Below are 21,692 nucleotides of genomic sequence, written 5' to 3'. Positions count from 1 at the left end.
AAACACGGGCATGCTCAGAATCAAGTCGACACATGCTTGGAAGCATTGAACTTAATTTTACTCTGCACGTCATTGTGTTTTACGTCACCGCGTTGGACTCGATCAGTTTTTGAACTGATGGTGTGTAGGCACATCAGACCATCAGTCAGCTTCATCGGTTAACCGATGAAACTGAACTTCAGTCCGTTTTCATCAGTTTGGACTGATCGTGTATACAGGGCCTAACACTCTCTGTAACTTTATTACCAACCCTCCTGGTGACACCAACACCCATAGAAATGCAAATTTCCATCAATTACTGCTGATTTGCTCAAAATTTGAACCTTGTGTTACCTTGCAAGCACCACCTGGCACCAAAATGTAATCCAAAAAACTACTGATCTGGGTGGAAAATTATCGGTGGAACAAAGACTGCATTCTATCATTTATTGTCACTATTCGTCAGCAACAGCAGCCAAAGGTGCTGTGGCTGCATTAATGAAATGGAGAGTCTCCATCCACACTGTTGGGCTGCATAGTTGAAAATGTAAGCTGCCTATGCCCTTAATGCTAACCCTCACTTTTGTAAACGTAACCCTTGTTGCATACCTCTGCTGTGCCTAAATACTCTGACCCAAAGCCCAAACTTCCTAAGCCAGAAGTAACCAGCACCAATGTTAGTTACAGTGCAGCAATCTCCTTCATTATGAAATTGTTCCACTTTCCTTTCTTTTCAGTTGATACCAGTCAGAAACTAGCAGAATTTAATTATTATTATTATACACGATTTATATAGCGCCAACAGTTTACACAGCGCTTTACAACTTGAGGGTAGACAGCAGGGTCATCTTAATGCATGGGCACCCCTGGGCACTGCCCAGGGCCCCCAGGTGTATGGGGGCCCCATGATAATCTTGCATTACACTTGCTTTTAGATTTGCTGGGACAGTCATGCTTTAACTAAGCTGTCCCAGGATGGCCGTGTACTGGGCAGCGTCCCGTAACCAGTACTGTGCCCTCCTGACCTACCCTGTACTGTGCCTTTCTGCCTCCCTCTGTACTGTTCCCTTTGTGTTGATTAGTCTTTGATTTATGGCATGTGTTCTCATTGATTAAAACTGATTTTTATTGAAAGTACTAATCAATATATTTTTAATTCTATCGACTATTCATACTATAATTCTTCAGAGTAGGGGTGCAAATTGGGGCAGGCTGGTAGGGGCCCCAGTGTATTACTTTGCCCAGAGGCCCATGATGTTATTAAGACGGCTCTGGTAGACATTAGAGATACAATACACTTTAATACAGTAGGAATCAAAGGGCCCTGCTCCTTAATAAAAGATAACCCATGCTCTACAAGAATCTATAATATAGCATGCATCTGCTCAATACATGTGAAAAGAAAACCTTTGGTAAATTGGGAAATATTATTTTTGTTCATAAGTAAAGGAAATATTGGAGGTAATGAAAACAGCTAGAACGTTATATTTTAGTGAATTGTTATTTTTCTTTTTACTATTGGAATTATTTGTCATCTAGCAACAATACAACTCACTTTTAAAAGGCTAATTCCTTGTTCACTGGTTGGACCAACAAAGTGTTCATCGTCATCAAAATGAATGTCTCCCAGGTACCAGGCATGGGCAAACTCCTGTCCGACTCCATCAAATGCCTGAGTACAGCCAAGGTGCTGCCCTGTGAAGAGCCAGATGATTATTTTTATATACACCTAGGAAAGAAATGGGAAAACATGCACTTGGTACCCTCAAATGTATTTAATTAAAATAAGCTAGGATGACATTGTGGCTGCTTTTAAACACTAAATATGAACTTCAGGCAAACAAGCTTTACAATTGAAATACAAGCAGTGCATGTAAGCTGTTTTACCTGCCAAATGATCTGTACTTCTGTCCATCCAGTCCAAAGATTTACACAACACAGCTCTGTTAGCCAACACAGCCACCCTGGAAAACGGAATCTTCCATCTTGTCACTAAGAGAAAAGGCTAGGCCACCTACCTGCCCCCAGCCTGTGTCTGAACAATGAATGAGCAGCAGCAGGTCAATGACCCCATACTTTTGCTCACTTTTCTTTCTCCTTCTGTCAGTTACTGATTGGCCTCCAGTGCTGCCATTTCCTTTCCTAGTCGTTAGCACAGCATAATACAAAAGGCTGAAACCAAACAGTTTCAGGTATTTAGACTTGCTGCACTAAAGCGGTAGTAAACCGCCATGCTTTTTTTTATTTTTCCAACCTGCAAGGTAAAGTTATAATGTACTAGCATGCATCTATTAATAAGATTAATTTATCATAGACTTCAATGGGGTTTGATTGCTATGTTTGGGATTTATGGATTTTTTCAAGTGTTCTACGAATGTTCAGCAAACCTAATTTTGCTTATGATTAGTCATTATGACCAGCATATCGTTTCATCCAAAGAAATAGAACAAGTGGTATTGTATTTTCTTGGTTCGGATACATTATCTAAATCCAAGGACCAAAATGTAACATACTTCAGCTTACGAATCTTTAGATGTGCTATATTCATTAAAGATTTTGTAGGCTTTTTTAACCATTATTTTTGTCTGGTGATCGTGCCAGTTGAAAATTATGGTTTAAAAGCATAAAACATTTAGTGTATGTTTGCGTGAGCAGCGTTCCTACCCTAGGAAAGGACTAGAAAGGCTAGTCATCAGCTGGCTATCATCTTACAACATTTATTAGGGATCAACAGGTATTTTTTTGCAAAAACCGATATAAAATCGCCTTCAATAGTATATTTAGCGGACCAAAGGGAGCAAATAGTAGAGGTTAGTTGTCAGTTTTCTTCACCTCCTGTTCTGGTGACAACTGTCTAAGATGGGATTTACCATCACTTCATATTCAAGAGACAGTGGTCACCATTACAAATATAGACAATGGGGTTGATTTACTAAAACTGGAGCATGCAAATTCTGGTGCAGATCTGCATAAAAACCAGCTTCCAGGTTTTTTGTCAAAGCTTAACCACTTCCTGTCTGAAAGACAACTACAGCATGGGCTTAGTTTGCCAGGAGTGCGTCCATTGACACCCTCCTGTGATCGTGCTCAGCTGATAACAGATTGGGGTAAAAGGTCAATCACAGCGGCCCTTTACTGCATGATCAGCTGTGTCCAATGACAGCTGATCATGGAAGCAAGCACAAGCTGGTTATCGGCTTTTCTTTCCCCATGCTGATAGTGTGAGGGGAGAAAAAGAGAGCAGATAATTGTCTTGTGTTTAAGGAACACCGGCACTGATAACCAGGGCAATGATTATCAGTGTCCTGATTATCAGTGCAACCCCAATAGTGCCCACCAGTGCTGCCAATTAGTGCCCACCAGTGCTGCCAATTAGTGCCCACCAGTGCTGCCAATCAGTGCCCACCAGTGCTGGCAATTAGTGCCCATCAGTGCCCACTCATCAGTGTCCCCTTTAGTGCTGCCCATCAGTGCCTTCCACAGTGCCCATCAGTAGTGCCTATCAGTACCCATCAGTGTCACCTATCAGTGCCCTTCAGTACCATCAATCAGTGCCACCTATCAGTGCCCATCTGTGCCACCTATCAGTGCACCCTTATCAGTGCCTCATCAGTGCCCAATAGTGCCACCTCATCAGTGCCCATTGGTGCCACCTATCAGTGCCAATTAGTGCCACCTCATCAGTGCCCATTAGTGCAACCCATCCATGCTCATCAGTGCAACCTCATCAGGGCACATCAGTAAAGGAGAAAAATTACCTGTTCGCAATATTTTATAACAAACTATTAAAAAAAATGTTTTCTTCCAAATTTCTGGTCTTTTTTTGTTTGTTTAGCAAAAAATTAAAAACACAGTGGTGATCAAATACCACCAAAAGAAAGCTCTATTTGTGTAAAAAAAAATTATACAATTTTTATTTTGAGGTGCATGACTGCACAACTGTCATTCAAAATGCGCTGAAAAATGAAAATTTACCTGGGCAGGAAGGGGGAAAAAGTGCCCAGTAAGCAATCGGTTAATAGAGCAAGCTGAAGTTAGATGCAGATTGACTACCACGCACAGCTGCATCTGATCTCCAGTTTTAGTAAATCAAGCCCAATGTCTCTTCTCAAAGAAAATACATATAACAATAACTGTTGCTATCCAAAAACAGAAAAGGCTTGGCTATAGATACACGAATGGCAGAAATTTTTGACAGTGCAGCGCAATAAAACAAAAATAAATATATAAATAAAGTGAAAAGATACACAATGCTAGTGTATATAATAAGAAAAACAGTGTCCATGTGAGGGAAAAACCATAAATAAATAAATCCACAGTCAGTCCAACAAAAAAGAAATTCCAGAGTGAAAAGTGAAGGGATCGCACCATATAATATCCACCACCAGTGAAAGATGGCCTCTCACCTCAGAGCTTAGACCCTTGCAGATCACAAAGCATATCTGTTTGTATTAACAGCTGACAGCCTCCATAGGAAACGGATGGATGTGATTTAGCACCACGGATCCAAACCCAATGACTTTCCAATAGGGATATCACCATATAATTGAAAAGAAAGGGGAAAATCTAGTGCTCTCCGATTGGATTTCTTTTATTAAAAACGAACAATAAAAAAGTTGCACTCACATGTAAGGACACTCAGTGTGCCGAGTGTCAGCATAACAACAAACATCAGTATGTAAAACCATCTGTCTGCAATCTGCGGCGGTCGTGGGTGACGTTCTGCATAGCTCCTACCCTCTGTACGCGTTACATCCCATGGGCGGGACTTCCTCAGCGTGGGTTAACCTACGCTTAGGTTAATAAAAGAAATCCAATCGGAGAGCACTAGATTTTCCCCTTTCTTTTCAATTATATGGTGGTATCCCTGTTGGAAAGTCATTGGGTTTGGATCCGTGGTGCTAAATCCCATCCATCCGTTTCCTATGGAGGCTGTCAGCTGTTAATACAAACAGATATGCTTTGTGATCCGCAAGGGTCTAAGCTCTGAGGTGAGAGACCATCTTTCACTGGTGGTGGATATTATATGGTGTCATCCCTTCACTTTTCACTCTGGAATTTCTTTTCATTGGACTGACTGTGGATTTATTTATTTATGGTTTTTCCTCACATGGAAACTGTTTTTCTTATTATATACACTAGCATTATGTATCTTTTCACTTTATTTATGTATTTATTTTTGTTTTATTGCGCGGCACTGTTTATTATATAGTTATATTTGGGAATTTTTTATGAATTTGTCCTTAGTGCTGGCTTGCATTTATTAGGTTTTAGGTTTTATTTTATTCATTTTTTCCAGCGCTGAATATTATTTTCTATTTGTAGAAATTTTTGACAAACAGCCCAAACAACTTGCAGATTTGTATACTCCTTCCACCAGTTGTCAGATACTTTCGATTTTTTTTCTTCAAACCTGTACTTAATCAGTGTTATCCCATTGATTGTTCTGGCCAATGTACTTTCTTTCATTATTAAGGTTTTCTTTATAGGTTTACCATATCCACCAAAAACGTTTACCTTCTCATTGTCCCAGTAAAAGTCCTTGCATTGGGTGTTTTGACACAGTCATATCTAATAAAAAGAGGGAGGGGAGCTAACTAAAAACACTGGAATTGGATAAGTAGTGTAAGGCCTCGTACACATGATAGGTTACACAGAGGACAACGGTCTGATGGACCATTTTCATAGGTCAAAACCGATCGTGTGTGGGTCCCATAGGTTATTTAACCATCGGTTACAAAAAAGCCAACTTGCTTTAAATTTAACCGATGGATTCCTAACCGATGGGAAAAAAACGATCGTTAGTAGGCACAACCATCGGTTAAAAATTCACGCATGCTCAGAATCAAGTCGACGCATGCTTGGAAGCATTGAACTTCGTTTTTTTCAGCACGTTGTTATGTTTTACGTCACCGCGTTCTGACACGATCGTTTTTTTAACCGATGGTGTGTAGGCGCGACGGACCATCAGTCAGCTTCATCGCTTAACCGATGAAAATGGTCAATCGGTCCGTTCTCATCGGATGGACTGATCGTGTGTACAGCATTACGGCTTTTTGTTTGGATTAGGCTAGTTTTAAAGGTTATTTGAGGGGTTAAGATTAAGGCACAGCCCCAGACTTATCCCATTTCAGGAACTGTCACTTTTTACCTAATCAAGAAATAAGGATAAACTTGCCTGTGCCAAATCCAATTCGAATGTCTATATCATCTCCAATGAGATCCTCCTCAAATTGTAGGGGAATAACCTCACTCCACATTCGGAAAGCAGTACGAAGTATTCTCCTCTGCTGCTCAATAGTTAATTGCATGCTGTATCCCTCTCCCATGAGCCTCCACTTCAATGTCCTCTTGGAAATACTCATGGCATTTATGTTCTCCAGAGCATTTCTCTCATCCCGTTTTTTTCTGTAGTGATCAACCAATGTGGACAGAATGCTTCTCCTTTCACGTGGATTTCTATCTGGTTGCATGGAATCATAGAATGTTTCATTTGTGGCCAAAAGGCTCAAAGTTGCGTTTTTACGTCTTGAAGGGGCTTTGTGGTCAGGAACACCACAACGGGGTTTATTCATGGCCAGTTTAGTAGGTGTGTCTAAGATGCCAGTGGCATTCAGCCCATTGGCTTCTTGAAACTTTTTCAAGGAATCTGAAAAAGATGCGCTTAACTCAGTCTTGTTAGGAGAAGGGAAGAAGGAGCGTTCCGATGATTCGCCTTCTGATAAAAGCTGAGAAACATCTTGTGGAGCTTGGTCAAGTTCAGGGGCATCTCCAAATGCCTGCTCCTCCCAGTTTACAGGATTCACCCAACCATATTTCACCAGATATTGCTGCAGAAAAGAGAAATTAAAACAAGAATCTCTGAGCCAAGTGACACACATAATACATAGTTACATAGTTAGTCAGCTTGAAAAAAGACATAAAGTTCAATAAAAAATGAATAAAAAATACAATCCCATATACACAAATCTACACCAACAGTTGAGTCAGAGGAAGGCAAAAAAAAACAGCAAAGCATGGTCCAATTTACTACAGTAGGAGAGAAAATTGCTTTCTGATCCCTCGAGTGGCAATCAGATTTTCCCTGATAGTACCCATTTATATTGTGTACATTTAGGAAAGAATCCAGGCCTTTTTTTAAAGCAATCGACTGAGTGGCCAGAACTACCTCTGGAGGGAGTCTATTCCACATTTTCACAGCTCTTACTGTGAAGAAATACTTCCATATTTGGAGATTATGGGGCAGATCCACAAAGAAAGTACGCCGGCGTATGTACTGATATGCCGGCGTACTTTCAAAATTCCCGCGTTGTATCTTTGTTTTGAATCCTCAAAACAAGATACGACGGCATCTGGGTTAGATCCGACAGGCGTACGTCTTCGTACGCCTTCGGAACTTAGATGCAATTCTTCGGCGTCTGCTGGGTGGCGTTCCCATCGTAATCCGCGTCGAGTATGCAACTTAGCTATTTCTGACACTCCACGAACGTACGAGCGGCCGTCGCATTCTTTTACGTCGTTTCCGTTCGGCTTTTTTCGGCGTATAGTTAAAGCTGCTATCTGGTGGCGTACGCAATGTTAAGTATGGCCGTCGTTCCCGCGTCAAATTTTAAATTTTTTATTTCGTTTGCGTAAGTCATCCGTGAATGGGGCTGGACGCAATTTACGTTCACGTCAAAAGCAATGACGTCCTTGCGATGCAATGCACCCTGGGAGTTTTGACGGACTGGGGATGCGCAGTTTCGTTCGGCGCTGTTTCTCCATTGTTGTATACATGTGGCACACTGTGTACTGCACAAAACCTTCAAACTTGCTAACCCCCATTTCCATATCCTTTTTGAGAACTGGTGTCCAAAACGGAATTGCATATTGCAGATGAGGTTTACTAATGATTCGTACAGGGGAAAAATGATATATCTCTCTCTGGAGTCCATACCTCTCTTAATACAAAAAAGGACTTTGCTCGCTTTGGAAACTGCAGCTTGGCATTGCATGCTATTATTGAGCTTATGATCTGTCAAAACACCCAGATCCTTCTCCACCCTTGATTTCCCCAGTTGTACTCCCCCTAGTATGTATGATGCATGCATATTCTAAGCCCCCAAGTGCATAACTTTACATTTATCAACATTAAACCTCATTGCCACTTAGTTGTCCAATCAGACTGAGGTCGGCTTGTATATTGGCGACATTCTGTGAGGACGTTATTCCACTGCATAGCTTAGTGTCGCAATAGGATTTTCAAGGCACTGATAACATAACCATAAAATAATGTAAAAAATATATTTATTAACATAAAACAATATACAGATTTAAAAACATAAGGGACAGGCCCCACATATCAGAAGGCAAATGTTTCATTACATTTTCCTTCTGATATGTGGGGCCTCTCCCTTATGTTTTTAAATCTGTATATTGTTTTATATTAATAAATATATTTTTTACATTATTTTATGGTTATGTTATCAGTGCCTTGAAAATCCTAGCCAACACCCCTGACCAATGACTATGGTTTGATATTGGGCCCCAAGCAGCCCTTTCTCCTATACTCATTTAGCGTGTAATACAGCATGTGGGCTTAGTGACACTTTAAATCAGAGTGCTGAGAAAATGGTTCCTCCTGCCTGCACAGGACTGATGACATAATCTCAACCTAGAGTAGGCAAAAATCAATGCAATTGATTTCATAGTCTACTCAAATGATAAAAGGTGAACCTTTTTAAAAAACAATTATACTGTTACTGTATATGTCAGAAAGCTATTTGTGCAAACTTGTAAAATTAGAAAAAGGTCCACTTCAAGCATAGTGGCTTATATTAACAGGCAAACCTTAAATCTGAACTAAAGTGTCTGAGTACCACAAACTGAAAATGCTATTTAATTCATTTTTAATGTTCAAAGCAAACTCACCCATCCATTAATCTCTCAATGCTTTATTATATTGAGAAATTGCTCTGAAAACCCACCCCTAGTTTTTGTTGTGGCCATCTTGAGTAAGGGCAGATGATTCATGCAGCATTTACTTCCTGCAACCCATCTGCCCTTAGCTCAGGCATGCAGGCAGAAGGGTGTGTTTAGCTGAGAAAGCTCTTCCTTCCCTCCTCCAGATGAAAGAAAAAAAATGCCATGAAGACTCCTGCAATGTATGACATCATATTGGCCTAGGCCAGAAAGCAGGAAACAACTCAAGAAATGTTGAAAAAAGTTTAACATAAGTAAATGTGATACAGTGCCTTGAAAAAGTATTCATACGCCTTGAAATTTTCCACATTTTGTCATGTTACAGCCACAAATTTAAATGTATATTATTGGGTATTTATGTGATAGACGAACACAAAGTGCCACAAAATTGTGAAGTGGAAGGAAAATGAAAATGGTTTTCAAATGTTTTACAAATAAATATGTAAAAAGTGTGGCGAGCATTTGTATTCAGCCCCCTGAGTCAATACTTTGTACAACCACCTTTCGCTACAATTACAATTGCAAAATATAAAAAGTAGATGAAAGATGGATAGCCCCACTCCAAAAACCGCGCAGGTTGTCTTTTATTTAAATAAACAGCAAATACATCACCAAATCATAAAACAGGAACAGGGGAACAGCTGCCGTTTCGCACAAGATTAGTGCTTATTCAGAGCCATGAATAAGCACTAATCTTGTACGAAACGTCGGCTGTTCCCCTGTTCCTGTTTTATGATTTGGTGATGTATTTGCTGTTTATTTAAATAAAAGACAACCTGCATGGTTTTTGGAGTGCGGCTATCCATCTTTCATCTACTTTTTATGCTTGCCCAGTGCACTGCCAGCACCCTTGGAATCCTGTTTTAACGTGTGACCATATAGTAGACCCACCTGGAGCGGCGACTCTCTTTCTTGTATTCGTTTTGGATTTTTCCTTTGCAAAATAGCTGGAGAGTGTCTGTGAACAGCAAATTTCAAGTCTTGCCACAGATCCTCAATTGGATTTAGGTCTGGACTTTCTAAAACATGAATATGCATTGATCCAAACCATTCCACTGTAACTTTGTTTGTATCTTTAGGGTTGTTGTCCTGCTAATAGGTGAAGCTCTACCCCAGTCTCCAGTCTTTTACAGACTCTAATGCCTTGTACACACGATCGAGGGGAAAACTGAGAACCTGCTCGGTAACTTTTTCTCCCTACACACGGCTGGGTTTCCCGGGAGGAAAACTCCTGTCTGGAAAACTGCGATGGAGCATACGCATGGCCGGTTTTTCCAGCCAAAAGCTGTCATGGCAGTTTTCCCGATGGGAAAACCGGTCGTGTGTATGAGGCATTACAGGTTTTCTTCTAATAATGCCCTGTATTTGGCTCCATCCATCTTCCCATCAACTCTGACTAGCTTCCCTGTCCCTGCTGAAGAAAAGCATCCTCAGCATTGCTTTTAGGCCAAAAAGTTAAATTTTGGTCTCATCTAATCAGAGCACCTTCTTCCACATGTTTGCTGTGTCCCCCACATGGCTTCTTGCAAACTGCAAAAAGGACTTTTTATGGCTTTCTTTCAACAATGGATTTCTTATTGCCACTCTTCCATAAAGGCCAGGATTTGTGGAGTGCATCACTAATAGTTGTCCCGTGGACAGATTCTCCCACCTGAGCTGTTGATCTTTGCAGCTACTTCAGAGTTACCATGGGTCTCTTGGCTGCTTCAGGGCCGGTGCTACCACTAGGCAAACAAGGCAGCCACATAGGGCGCCCTGCTGCCTTGGTCGCCTGGCCACTGGTGTTCCTACTCTCTTTTCTCTGCAGAAAGCAACTAAGTCTGAGCATCAGCAGGCAGCGGCCACTCCATTCGCACATAGTGTTAGAGCTACAGCGGCGGCGGAGGACTATGTCTGTGTTCCGACTCCCGAATGAATGGAAGCAAGCAAACATTCATTGATGGGCACTGGTAGGCTGCATTGATAGGTGCTGGTAGGCTGCATTGATGGGCGCTGGTGAGGCTGCGTTAATGGGCACTGGTGAGCCTGCATTGATGGGCGCTGGTAGGCTGCATTGATGGGTGCTGGTAGGCTGCATTGATGGGCGCTGATGAGGCTGCATTGATGGGCACTGGTGAGGCTGCATTGATGGGCGCTGATGAGGCTGCATTGATGGGCGCTGGTGAGGCTGCATTGATTGGCGCTGGTGAGGCTGCATTGATTGGCGCTGGTGAGGCTGCATTGATGGGTGCTGGAGGGCTGCATTTGGGTGCTTCAATAAAAAGGTGGGGTATACATGGGCTGGGGAAGGGGGTGGAGCCAGGGGGGCGGCAAAATGAGGTTTTGCCTAGGGTGTCAAAACTCCTTGCACCAGCCCTGTCTCTGATTAATGCCCTCCTTGCTAAGCCTGTCAATTTAGGTGGATGGACATGTCTTGGTAGGTTTTAAGTTGTGTGTACTCTTTCCATTTTTGGATAATGGATTGAACAGTGCTCCGTGAGATGTTCAAAGGTTGAGATTTTTTTTATAACCTAACCCTGCTTTAAACTTCTCAAATTTATCCATGACCTGTCTGGTGTGTTCCTTGGTCCTAATGACCCTGTTTGTTCACAAAGGTTCTCTAATAAAACTCTGAGGGCTTCAGAGAACAGTTGTATTTATACTGAGATTAAATTATACACAGGTGGACTCTATTTACTAATTAGGTGACTTCTGAAAGCAATTGGAGTAAAGCCGGCTGAATACAAATGCATGCCACATATTTCAGAATTTTATTGGGATTTTATATGATAGACCAACACATAGACACACATAATTGTGAAGTGGAAGGAAAATTATAAATGGTTTTCAAAATGTTTTACAAATAAATGTCTGAAATTCAGATATTTAGATATATACGTGTTGGTCTATCAAATAAAATCCCAATAAAATACAAAATGTGGAAAATTTCAAGGGGTATGAATATTTTTTCAAGGCACTGTATATATACCTTTATATTTATTTCCCAATGATAGCAGCATAATGACTAAAATAGTTAATGTTGATTGAGAGGGTTTAGTTTTGCTTTAAATTAAGCCTGTGCTGGGTCCAAACAGAGCAAAGCTACAGGCTTAGAGGCAGATCCACAAAGCGAGTACGCCGGCGTATCTACTGATACGCCGGGGTACTTTCAAATTTCCCACGTCGTATCTTTGTTTTGAATCCTCAAACCAAGATACGACGGCATCTGGGTTAGATCTAAGATGCAATTCTTCGGCGTCCGCTGGGTGGCGTTCCCCTCGTTTTCCGCGTCGAGTATGCAAATTAGCTATTTCCGGCGATCCACGTACGTACGAGCGGCCGTCGCATTCTTTTACGTCGTCTCTAGTTGGCTTTTTTTGGCGTATAGTTACAGCTGCTGTTTGGTGGCGTACTCAATGTTAAGTATGGCCGTCGTTCCCGCGTATAATTTTAATTTTTTTTTTTCGTTTGCATAAGTCATCCGTGAATGGGGCTGGACGTAATTTACGTCCACGTCAAAACAATGACGTCCTTGCGATGTCATTTAACGCAATGCATGGCGGGAAATTTAGGGATGGCGCATGCACAGTTCGTTCGGCGCGGGGACGCGCTTCATTTAAATGAAACACGCCCCCCCTACTCGCCGTTTTGAATTAGGCGCCCTTACGCCGCGAGAGATACACTACGCCGCCGTAAATTCTTCCAGGATTCAAACCAAAAAAAGTAAGGGCTACTCTAGTCCATGGGACCAGTAGCAAGAGATAGGTTTCATGCACATGGGCGTATTTGCCCATACAGTGTAACGAGGCTGGTCCTGATGCTGCGTACAGCCGCCCATAGACATGAAGGACTGTACATCGCTATGTGCAGATATTTGCAGAAAGTAACACATGTGCATGCACATGTCCTGGATGCACACTACCTTTTTTCAGTCTATCATTTTGGTGGGCAGAAACTGTATCAGTAAAATTATCAAACTGATACTCCATTCTATGAAATCGTGTCTACGAGCAGAAATTATTCTATACTCCATATGTTCTATAGAGACATTCCCTGCTGAAGTTCTGCATCATATAACCCCCCCCTGAAAATTTTCCTTGACATTTCCATCTTTATTTCATCTACATGTAGAGTCTTGGCTCAAGTGTGTGCAATACAAATAAAAAAGTAAAGCCTTTAAAGCAGAATAAAATTATAAGTCTCTCAGTAATATGAATTTCTGAATTTAAGTCAGCAGAGGGAGCCATTCACGGTTGTGCTCATAAGTTTACATACCCTGGCAGAATTTATGATTTCTTGGCCATTTTTCAGAGAATATTAAAGATAACACAAAAACATTTTTCACTAAAAATAGTAAAAATGACCCTGATCAAAAGTTTACATACCCTGGTGATTTTGGCCTGATAACATGCACACAAGTTGACACAAAGGGGTTTGAATGGCTATTAAAGGTAATCATCCTCACCTGTGATCTGTTTGCTTGTAATTAGTGTGTAATATCAGTAATATCCTACAGCACTGACAGTAAAATTGAACCCACATGCATTAGTGGTCAGTGGCAGTGATAGTTAACCCCCATCCCTGCTGTATTGGTGGCCATGGTAGTGAAAGTTAACACCAATTAACCCTCCCCCAACATTGATGGTATTGGCAGTGAACATTAACTCCTATTCTCCCATTGGTGATCAACACTTACCCATTGCATGCTCCCTAGCTGCTTTTGCCCTCTCCCCAGGAAACGTTTTTACTTTTAGTGTGGGTAGAGATAACTCCGCCCCCAGCACAGTCTCATTCAGTGTTGGGTACTGGAACACAATTTATAATTTTGTCTCCATAACTGGACATTATATTCTAAATTAGGTCTAACTAAAGATCTGCCTACTGTATATATGTAAGTCAAGATCTCCCTCCCCTGCTGGTGATCCCTCTAATGATGCACCCTAGAATCTATACCTCGCTGCCAGTTTGCTCATTTTGCAATCATCTAAAACAAGCAATAACATTTCCTCTGTATTTCTGGTCAACACTGACAGTAGGTCATCTGATCGATGTCTGAATGCTGAAACACCTCCACTCATGGCCACCAGCCTGACATATCTTATCAGTAATGGCACAGGGGGCAAATGCCCCCCTGCCCTCCAGCTCAGTCCTCTCCTGCATACTGGCATTTAAATCAAATGCAATTTTAACCTGTTTGTACAAAATATACTGTATATGAAATATCTCTAGAGCAAACCTAGATGATGTAACTCGTAAAGGGAAAATAAAGTGTATTTTCAGCAATTCCTTTTTTCAAGTAATCATTGCAGTGTCTAATTTAAAGTGTATTGCCCCTTACACACGCTCAGGATTTCCAACTGGAAAAAGTCTGTCGGGTATGCCGACGTCAAAAAAGAGAGCTGGTTCTCTTTTTTTTGCCGGCAGGTTTGACAGTTTTCCTGTTGGAAAAACTGCGAGGGAGCATACACACGCCCGGGATTCCCGGCCAAAAGCTCTCCTCGCAGTTTTCCCATTGGAAAACCCGGTCGTGTGTACGGGGCATAAGTCTTGGTAAAATTCCCCAGCATTTAAAAAGACTTCAAATGAAGAAAATAGTTATTGATCTTCCAAAAATCCAGAGTGCTCCTAACTTCTTGTTTATAATTCCCAGGGGCGGATTTTATCACTGAAGCTTGTAGACATACAAATTAACACCCTTAATATTTCTGCTAGTACCACCTCTTTTATACAGAAGAACATATACTTGTTTTACTGGTCCAAACCTGACATAGTACACTACAACAGCATCAATACACAAAGCATTACACAATGAAAAGATCTCCATTTTCGGTCATGTGACTAATTTTTAATACTCATTGGACTCAACTGAACACAATTGTCCTGCCCTTGTGTTTTGCTTTGCAAAGGTAGCCTAATGTGTACAAATGTTTTAAGAGATGGCTATTTTCTACTGAAAATGGGAAAAATGCATAGCTAATACATTAACAGGGGAAAAATAAAAATTTCTCACTGATTTCCTTGTGTACAAACCTACTGCCTAATAATAGATTCACTGAAATAACACCAAAATTAAATATATTAAAGCGGGAGTTCACCCGAATTTTTTTTATTAACATTCGATTGATGCTCATTTTGTCAAGGGGAATCGGGTAGTTTTTTTAAAATCGAAGCAGTACTTACCGTTTTAGAGAGCGATCTTCTCCGCCGCTTCCGGGTATGGTCTTCGGGACCATACCTGGAAGCGGCGGAGAAGATGCATCTTTAAAACGGTAAGTACTGCTTCGATTGTAAAAAAAGCACCCGATTCCCGTTGACAAAACGAGCCTCAATCTAATGTTAAAAAAAAATGTTTTTGGGTGAACCTCCACTTTAAGGGGTACTGCCTGAATTGAGTGGTTGGGCAAGTAGAGGTAAATATATAAGAAATAAAGCACCAATTTCAAACATTTAACTATTCATCATTATGGAAAGGTGAGGTTAAGGCAATTGGTCTTTAAATAGGTAAAACTGTCCATAACTCTTCAGGTAGCTGTCTGTTAAAACATATTAAGTTTGGAAAACCAAGAGTCTGACATGCTGCTTATGCAAGCTGGACAGAAAAACCTCAGGGCTTTTCAAGGAAACCCAATAGGAAGTCTACTGCTGCCCTCTGCTCAATGGCTGATCAGGAGGACTTTTCTTTATTGGTAATTGACACAGGTCACAGAGCAGGATAATAATTTGATCATTGACAGTGTCACAGTTAGAGCCCATTCACACAGGGGCAACACGACTTCTAGCACGACTTTGGGAGGCAACTTGGAAACGACTTCGGTATGAATCATCAGGCAACTTACAAGGCAACTTCAAGGCACCTCCAGGACAGGAGGCTTTCCAGTGGCCAATCAAACAACAATCAGCTCTGTGGGAGGGGTTTTCCTGAGAAATGTGTGTTATCTTCCTGTATTGTTGCTTCAGTTAAGACAGTGATCCGACTTCTGAGGCAACTTCCATTGAAATCAATGTGTACAAGTTGCCTACAAGTCGGATTGAAGTAGTACAGGAACCTTTTCTGAAGTCGGAGCGACTTCAATAGTGTACATTAAGACGTCTCCAAATCACTTCCATTCATTTTCTCGACCACGCGACTTGGGGCAACTTGGGGTGACTTGAAGTCAGATTCCAGGTCGCCCCAGTGTGAACCGGCTCTAAAGGAAGCATCAGTGATGCTGGAGAAAGTGTGACTTGAGCGTATAAGTCTCTAAGTGGACAGACTTAACCAGGATTGATATGAAGACACATCTAGAAAAAGCTTATACGTACAACACAAGTCCCAAGCAAGGTTGCAACAAAGGTGGACATATGTATAAGGCAACGACCCAGCAATAAATAGAAAACAGTCTGGTATTAACAGATGTGCCAGTGTACGGTAGGCCCTAGCCTTATTTCTGCACAGGTGCCCTCTGCAGTCTATATAAACCGCTGCTGTAAATAGTCATACTAACTCAGTTGGTCATACCTGTGCTGCCTCCGGGCTCAGAATGGCATCAGCTTGTGGGTGGTTTTGTAGATCTACATCGGAATGGTCTCTGTTGTGGAAGAGTTTTTCCGAGCTTGTCCCCTTTAATGAGTACAGTAAGTAGAGGAGAGTAAAGGAGATTGACACCGTTTTCAGGCAACCAGATTGCTCCATACCAGTTCCAACTGACCGTCTTCTGTTTTCATGTGATCAGCATTCAGTACACGTGTTGTCACATGTAATCAAGTGCTTCCACTAACTAATAATTATTTTTGTCACCTTGTCAGTTCTGTAAATTTCTCACAGCTACTTAGTCTTCAAAGCCTGAAAAGGAGAGAAAGGAAGATTGTAATGTATCCAACACACATTGACTTAAAGAGACCCAGCTTTTAATAATTTTATGCAAAACCTGATGATTGCTTTGTACAGTTCATTTTACTTATCTTTTGGAAGTCACCCCATTATATTATAAAAATATAAGAAATATAAATTCATATTTATTAAGCGGCTGATGATCAGTTAGCAGATCATTTGGTGTTTACTGAGCATAACAAGCCTTTGGGTCATCTGGCATAGTTTTACAGCCGAGACCCTTCTAACAAGTTTGCTAGATCTACTTGTGTTCCCAGTACATTCACATTTCCCATATTTCTTGTTCAATATTTTTATTGAAAATAATACAATACGTACACAGTAACGAAAGCAATGAAAGCGCTTACGGTCATGAAAGCACACAAAGACCATATATATAACGAAACAGCAATTGAAAAGCTGACAGAACAATGCTCTCTTTGTTGTAAAAACAGTTTGTTTTGAATAAAGAGAAGATGGGGGTCTGAGCCCACCTTTACATATTTTACATACATACATACATACAATCATATAGTTGGAAGTATAGCATCCAACAGTTAGCCATTAATATATGGTATGTATAATAGACATAGGATAGGATAGCAGCCCCTATCATCATACTTGAAAAGGTTGTAGTTAAGAAGAGAAAGACAGGGAGGGAAGAGGAGAGGGAGAAGGCGAGGAAATAAAGAATAAGGGTAAGAGTTATGCCCCGTACACACCATCACTTTATGTGATGAAAAAAAACGACATTTTCTGTGAAGTAAAAAATTATGTTTTTGAAACTTCAATTTTCAAAGACGAAGTTGCCTACACACCATCGTTTTTCTCACAATGTTCTAGCAAAGCGAGGTTACGTTCACCACGTTTTTCCATTGAAGCTTACTTCATAAGTAGCTTCTAGGCATGCGCGGGTGAAAAAACGTCGTTTTAAACGACGTTTTTGCTACACACGGTCAATTTCTGTGAAGTAAAAGTTGACGTTTTGAAAAACGACACATAAAATTGAAGCATGCTTCAATTTTTTTTGGTCGTTTTTTAGATAACATAAAACGACGTTTTCCCCCACACACGGTCAATTAAAGTGACGTTTTTAAAAACGTCATTTTTTTTCATCACATAAAGTGATGGTGTGTACGGGGCATTAGAAGGAGGTCAGACACTCAAAGCCGAACCACAGTCCAAAACAGCAACGACACAGCACTATGCGTTAAGCAGTGTTGCCAACCTACCAGATTGAAATTTACTGATACAAAACCCAAAATTTACTGGCACAGTCAAGTTTTTACTGGCATATCCAAAAGTTAAAAAATTACAGTTTTAAGTGCAAATTTACGTATTTAGGCTACAAACAAGTACAATACGCAATTAGCAAAGTGATTTAAGGTACACATTAAGGCAAAAACCTATTTCTTGTTTTATTTTCAATATAGTAATTAAAAAGCTCAGGGACGGGAATCGAGAGGGCAAGAAATTAGAATGGGCGGCAAACACACATGATATTGACTCTCACAGTGACACTGACCGCAGTGTGCAGTAGCACAGATGATGATGGCAGCTCACCAACATGACATGTCCCCTCCTGAGTCAGTGACCCTCTCTCTTCATGCCAGGTGGTCCTGTCAGTTCACTCCCGGCTTGCCTTCCTCCTGTTCCGCAGACCTGCACATGAGGCTCCGGCTGCTCTGTTCCCTTGCACCATGACTTCACATGACACACTGCCGGCACAGTCCGAACACACTGTAGCAGGCACTGGGATGGTTTTGTCCAAGTGTCACAGCCATATTTTTTACTGGCAACCTTTTTCTTTCACTGGCATTTACTGGCAGGAGAAAAATGCCCATTTTTTACTAGCTGCCAGTAAAAATACTGGTGGTTGGCAACACTGGCGTCAAGGCTCAAGAAGAGAGGAGTCAAAGTCGGGTGGTAAGAAGTGGTCTACCCAAGACTTTGTGGTGTTTAGGGATTTTTTCAGACAAATAGAGCTTTCTTTTGGTGGTATTTAATCACCGTTGGGTTTTTTATTTTTTGCGCTATAAGAGAAAAAAGACTGAAAATTCTGTAAAAAAATGCATTTTTCGTTGTTTCTTTTATAAAATTTAGCAAATGTAGTATTTTTTCTTCATTCTTTTGCATAAATGTGAAAGATAAAGTTACGCCGAGTAAATAGATACCCAACATGTCACCCTTCAAAATTGCACACGCTCGTGGAAAGGTGCCAAACTTCGCTACTTAAAAATCCCCATAGGCGACGTTGCAGGGTATTGTGGGGTATTGCAGAGTATTGTGGGGTATTGCAGAGTAGTGTGGGGTATTGCAGAGTAGTGTGGGGTATTGCAGAGTATTGCACAGTATTGGTATTGTGTATTGCACAGTATGGGGCAGGGATGGCTGAGCAGGAAAGGATGGCTGGCGGGAGCGCGATTCTGGGAGGACGTCCATGGACCTCCTCCCAGAGTTAAGCAACCGCTTTGCAGCCGTATTTCGACTGCAGGCGGTGATTAAGTGGTTAAGCTAGTGCATTGTTGGTTTACTTACCTTTTCCTTCGATTTCCCTTCTAAATGTTTTTTTTCTTTGTCTGAATTTCTCACTTCCTGTTTCTCCTCAGTAAACTTGCCACCATCATCCGAGCGGTGGTTAGTCAGCCGGAACAGCTTACTGAACAGCTTACTGAGGAGGAACAGGAAGTGAGAAATTCAGACAAAGAAAACTAAGAAAAAAAAAACATTTAGAAGGAAAATTTAAGGAAATGGTAAGTGAACCAAAAATGCACTAGCTTAAAGGAAACTATTTAGAAAATAAAAAAGTAACCTTTACAACCCCTTTAATGTATATTTAAAGCCAAAGCCTTTTTTAAATTTTGGATAGTGTATAAAATGGTTAAGAGCTATTCTTAAACCATATTTCCCAGTGTGGATATTTCCCTTTAATTCCTGTCCTCTAGTCTCAAAAAAAAAAATTGTTAGGAGCTCTCCAGTGAGGGAAATCCCCAGTTGTCACCAGTACAAATATGGAAGATTTCCCCTCTATTCCTGCTCAGGTGACAGCTCATAATTTTGGATCCCCTATCACTTTTAGTCCTGTCTACGTGGTCACCTAGACAAACAGAGATAATAAATCTCTCTAGCAGCTATAAAAGCCTGACAGTGGTTCTGTTCCAACCCTCACCACTCTATCCAAAACTAAAAAGAAAGATTTTTTGTTTTTTATATACTTTAGGTTATATTTTTAGGTTACATACACATATGTAAGTGTGCACTTTGTTGTAAAGAAGACATGAGAGCAGAATGTGAGGGATTGAAAGTCAAATAGCTCATTGTACTGCAAGGTGTATATACAGTTGCTAGACAGCGATTTGTATTAAAATGACTAAAAACACCAAATACAAACAAGTGTGTAAAAGAATAGTGAGAGAAAAAAATAACTTTTTTTGATGCAATTAAATACCGTATATTTAGTGCACATTTTTACTAAAGAACTCCTTTTTGAGAAATGATAAAAGCCCCAAGAATATTTTTTTTAACCGATCCCACAATTTAAAAGAGAACTCTATTTACAAATAAACTGCTTAGTATTAAAAAAATTTTTTTTTTACCGAGCTGGCTAAAAAAAATGTTTGCATTAAAATGTTATAAGGTATAGTAAATAGTAACAATTTCGTAGGAATTATTTCTTAGGACAGGTAAATATTGTTCAAAGAACCTTAGACGGAGGTAGTTTCATTCCCCTCTGTAGTTTCACTTACTTGTTTGGCAGTTTCCTGTTCTGTGATCTTCTCTCTACTCTCTGCAGCCCCTTGGCAGAGGTTTTTTAACAAGGTCTGAGCTGGGATGAGACTAGCCCACCCCTGAATAAATCATTGGCTATCATGTGAACTGTCAGACAAGCTGTTAGCTTATGACAAATTGGGCAGTGAATGCTGAAGAACCTAATGATGTATTTCAAGTACAGAGGCTACCAGTCTCCACTTGACTGGTCCTAGCTGTTCCCAGGCAGATAAAATGAGGACAGTCACCTCTGAACAGGACTCAGTACTGAGGTATTTAAAACTTGAAAATATTAACCTACAATGCCGAGAATGGGCCAATGTCCGGTATGACATCACCATCACCATTACTTTAGGAGATACTTGTGATGTTTTCCATTTGTTCCATTCCTTGCTCAGCAGAAAGTCAAGTTAATCATCTATGCATAGGAAAATGTAAAAGAAAACTTCACCTTCCTGAATAACTTTTATAACTGGAATACAGGTCAGTAAATTTAAAGTGAATCGCCAACCAAAACTGTTTTACTACAGTGAAAGTATTCATACCCCTTAAAATTTTCCACATTTTGTCATGTTACAACCAAAAACGTAAATGTATTTTATTGGGATTTTATGTGATAGACCAGGGGTCTCCAAACTATGGCCCTCCAGTTGTTCAGAAACTACAATTCCCATCATGCCTAGGCATGTCTGTTTTTGTCAGAGTTTTACAACAGAGATCCCTGTGATAGACCAACACAACGTGGCACATAATTGTGAAGTGGAAGGAAAATTATAAATTGTTTTCAATTTTTTTTTACAAATAAATATGTGAAAAGTGTGGCGTGCATTTGTATTCGGCCCCCTTTACTCTGATACCCCTAAGTAAAATCTAGTGGAACCAATTGCCTTCAGAAGTCACCTAATTATTAAATTGAATCCACCTGTGGTGATTTAATCTCAGTATAAATACAGCTGTTCTGTGAAGTCTTTAGAGGTTTGTTAGAAAACATTAGTGAACAAATAGCATCATGAAGACCAAGGAACACACCAGACAGGTCAGGGATAAAGTTGTGGAGACGTTTAAAGCAGGGTTGGGTTATAAAAAAAATAACCCAGCCTTTGAATATCTCACGGAGCACTGTTCAATCCATCATCATCGAAAATGGAAAGAGTAT

At 40.6% G+C, this 21,692-nt stretch overlaps 1 protein-coding gene across 2 annotated transcripts in view; it reads right to left on the bottom strand.

The window, feature by feature from the left end:
* LOC120932576 (matrix metalloproteinase-21-like) overlaps window positions 1–21,692 on the bottom strand; it is a 72,254-nt gene that overhangs the window by 16,554 nt on the left and 34,008 nt on the right. Inside the window, exons 1-4 of one of the 2 annotated variants that reach the window (XM_040345061.1) lie at window positions 20,515–20,654; window positions 16,418–16,741; window positions 6,158–6,809; window positions 1,535–1,674 (exon numbers count right to left, since the gene is read on the bottom strand). In XM_040345061.1, the coding sequence (XP_040200995.1) occupies window positions 1,535–1,674; window positions 6,158–6,809; window positions 16,418–16,591 (966 nt within the window). In that variant the 5' untranslated portion in view covers window positions 16,592–16,741; window positions 20,515–20,654. Of the gene's footprint in view, window positions 1–1,534; window positions 1,675–6,157; window positions 6,810–16,417; window positions 16,742–20,514; window positions 20,655–21,692 lie in introns of those variants that run through there. The other variant, XM_040345062.1, reaches the window with a different exon arrangement.

The sequence above is a fragment of the Rana temporaria genome, chromosome 3 (genome assembly GCF_905171775.1).
Source record: "Rana temporaria chromosome 3, aRanTem1.1, whole genome shotgun sequence".
Taxonomy (NCBI): Eukaryota; Metazoa; Chordata; class Amphibia; order Anura; family Ranidae; genus Rana; species Rana temporaria.
The sequence above is the reverse complement of the archived record's forward strand: the minus strand, read 5'-3'. Positions and strand labels throughout refer to the sequence as shown.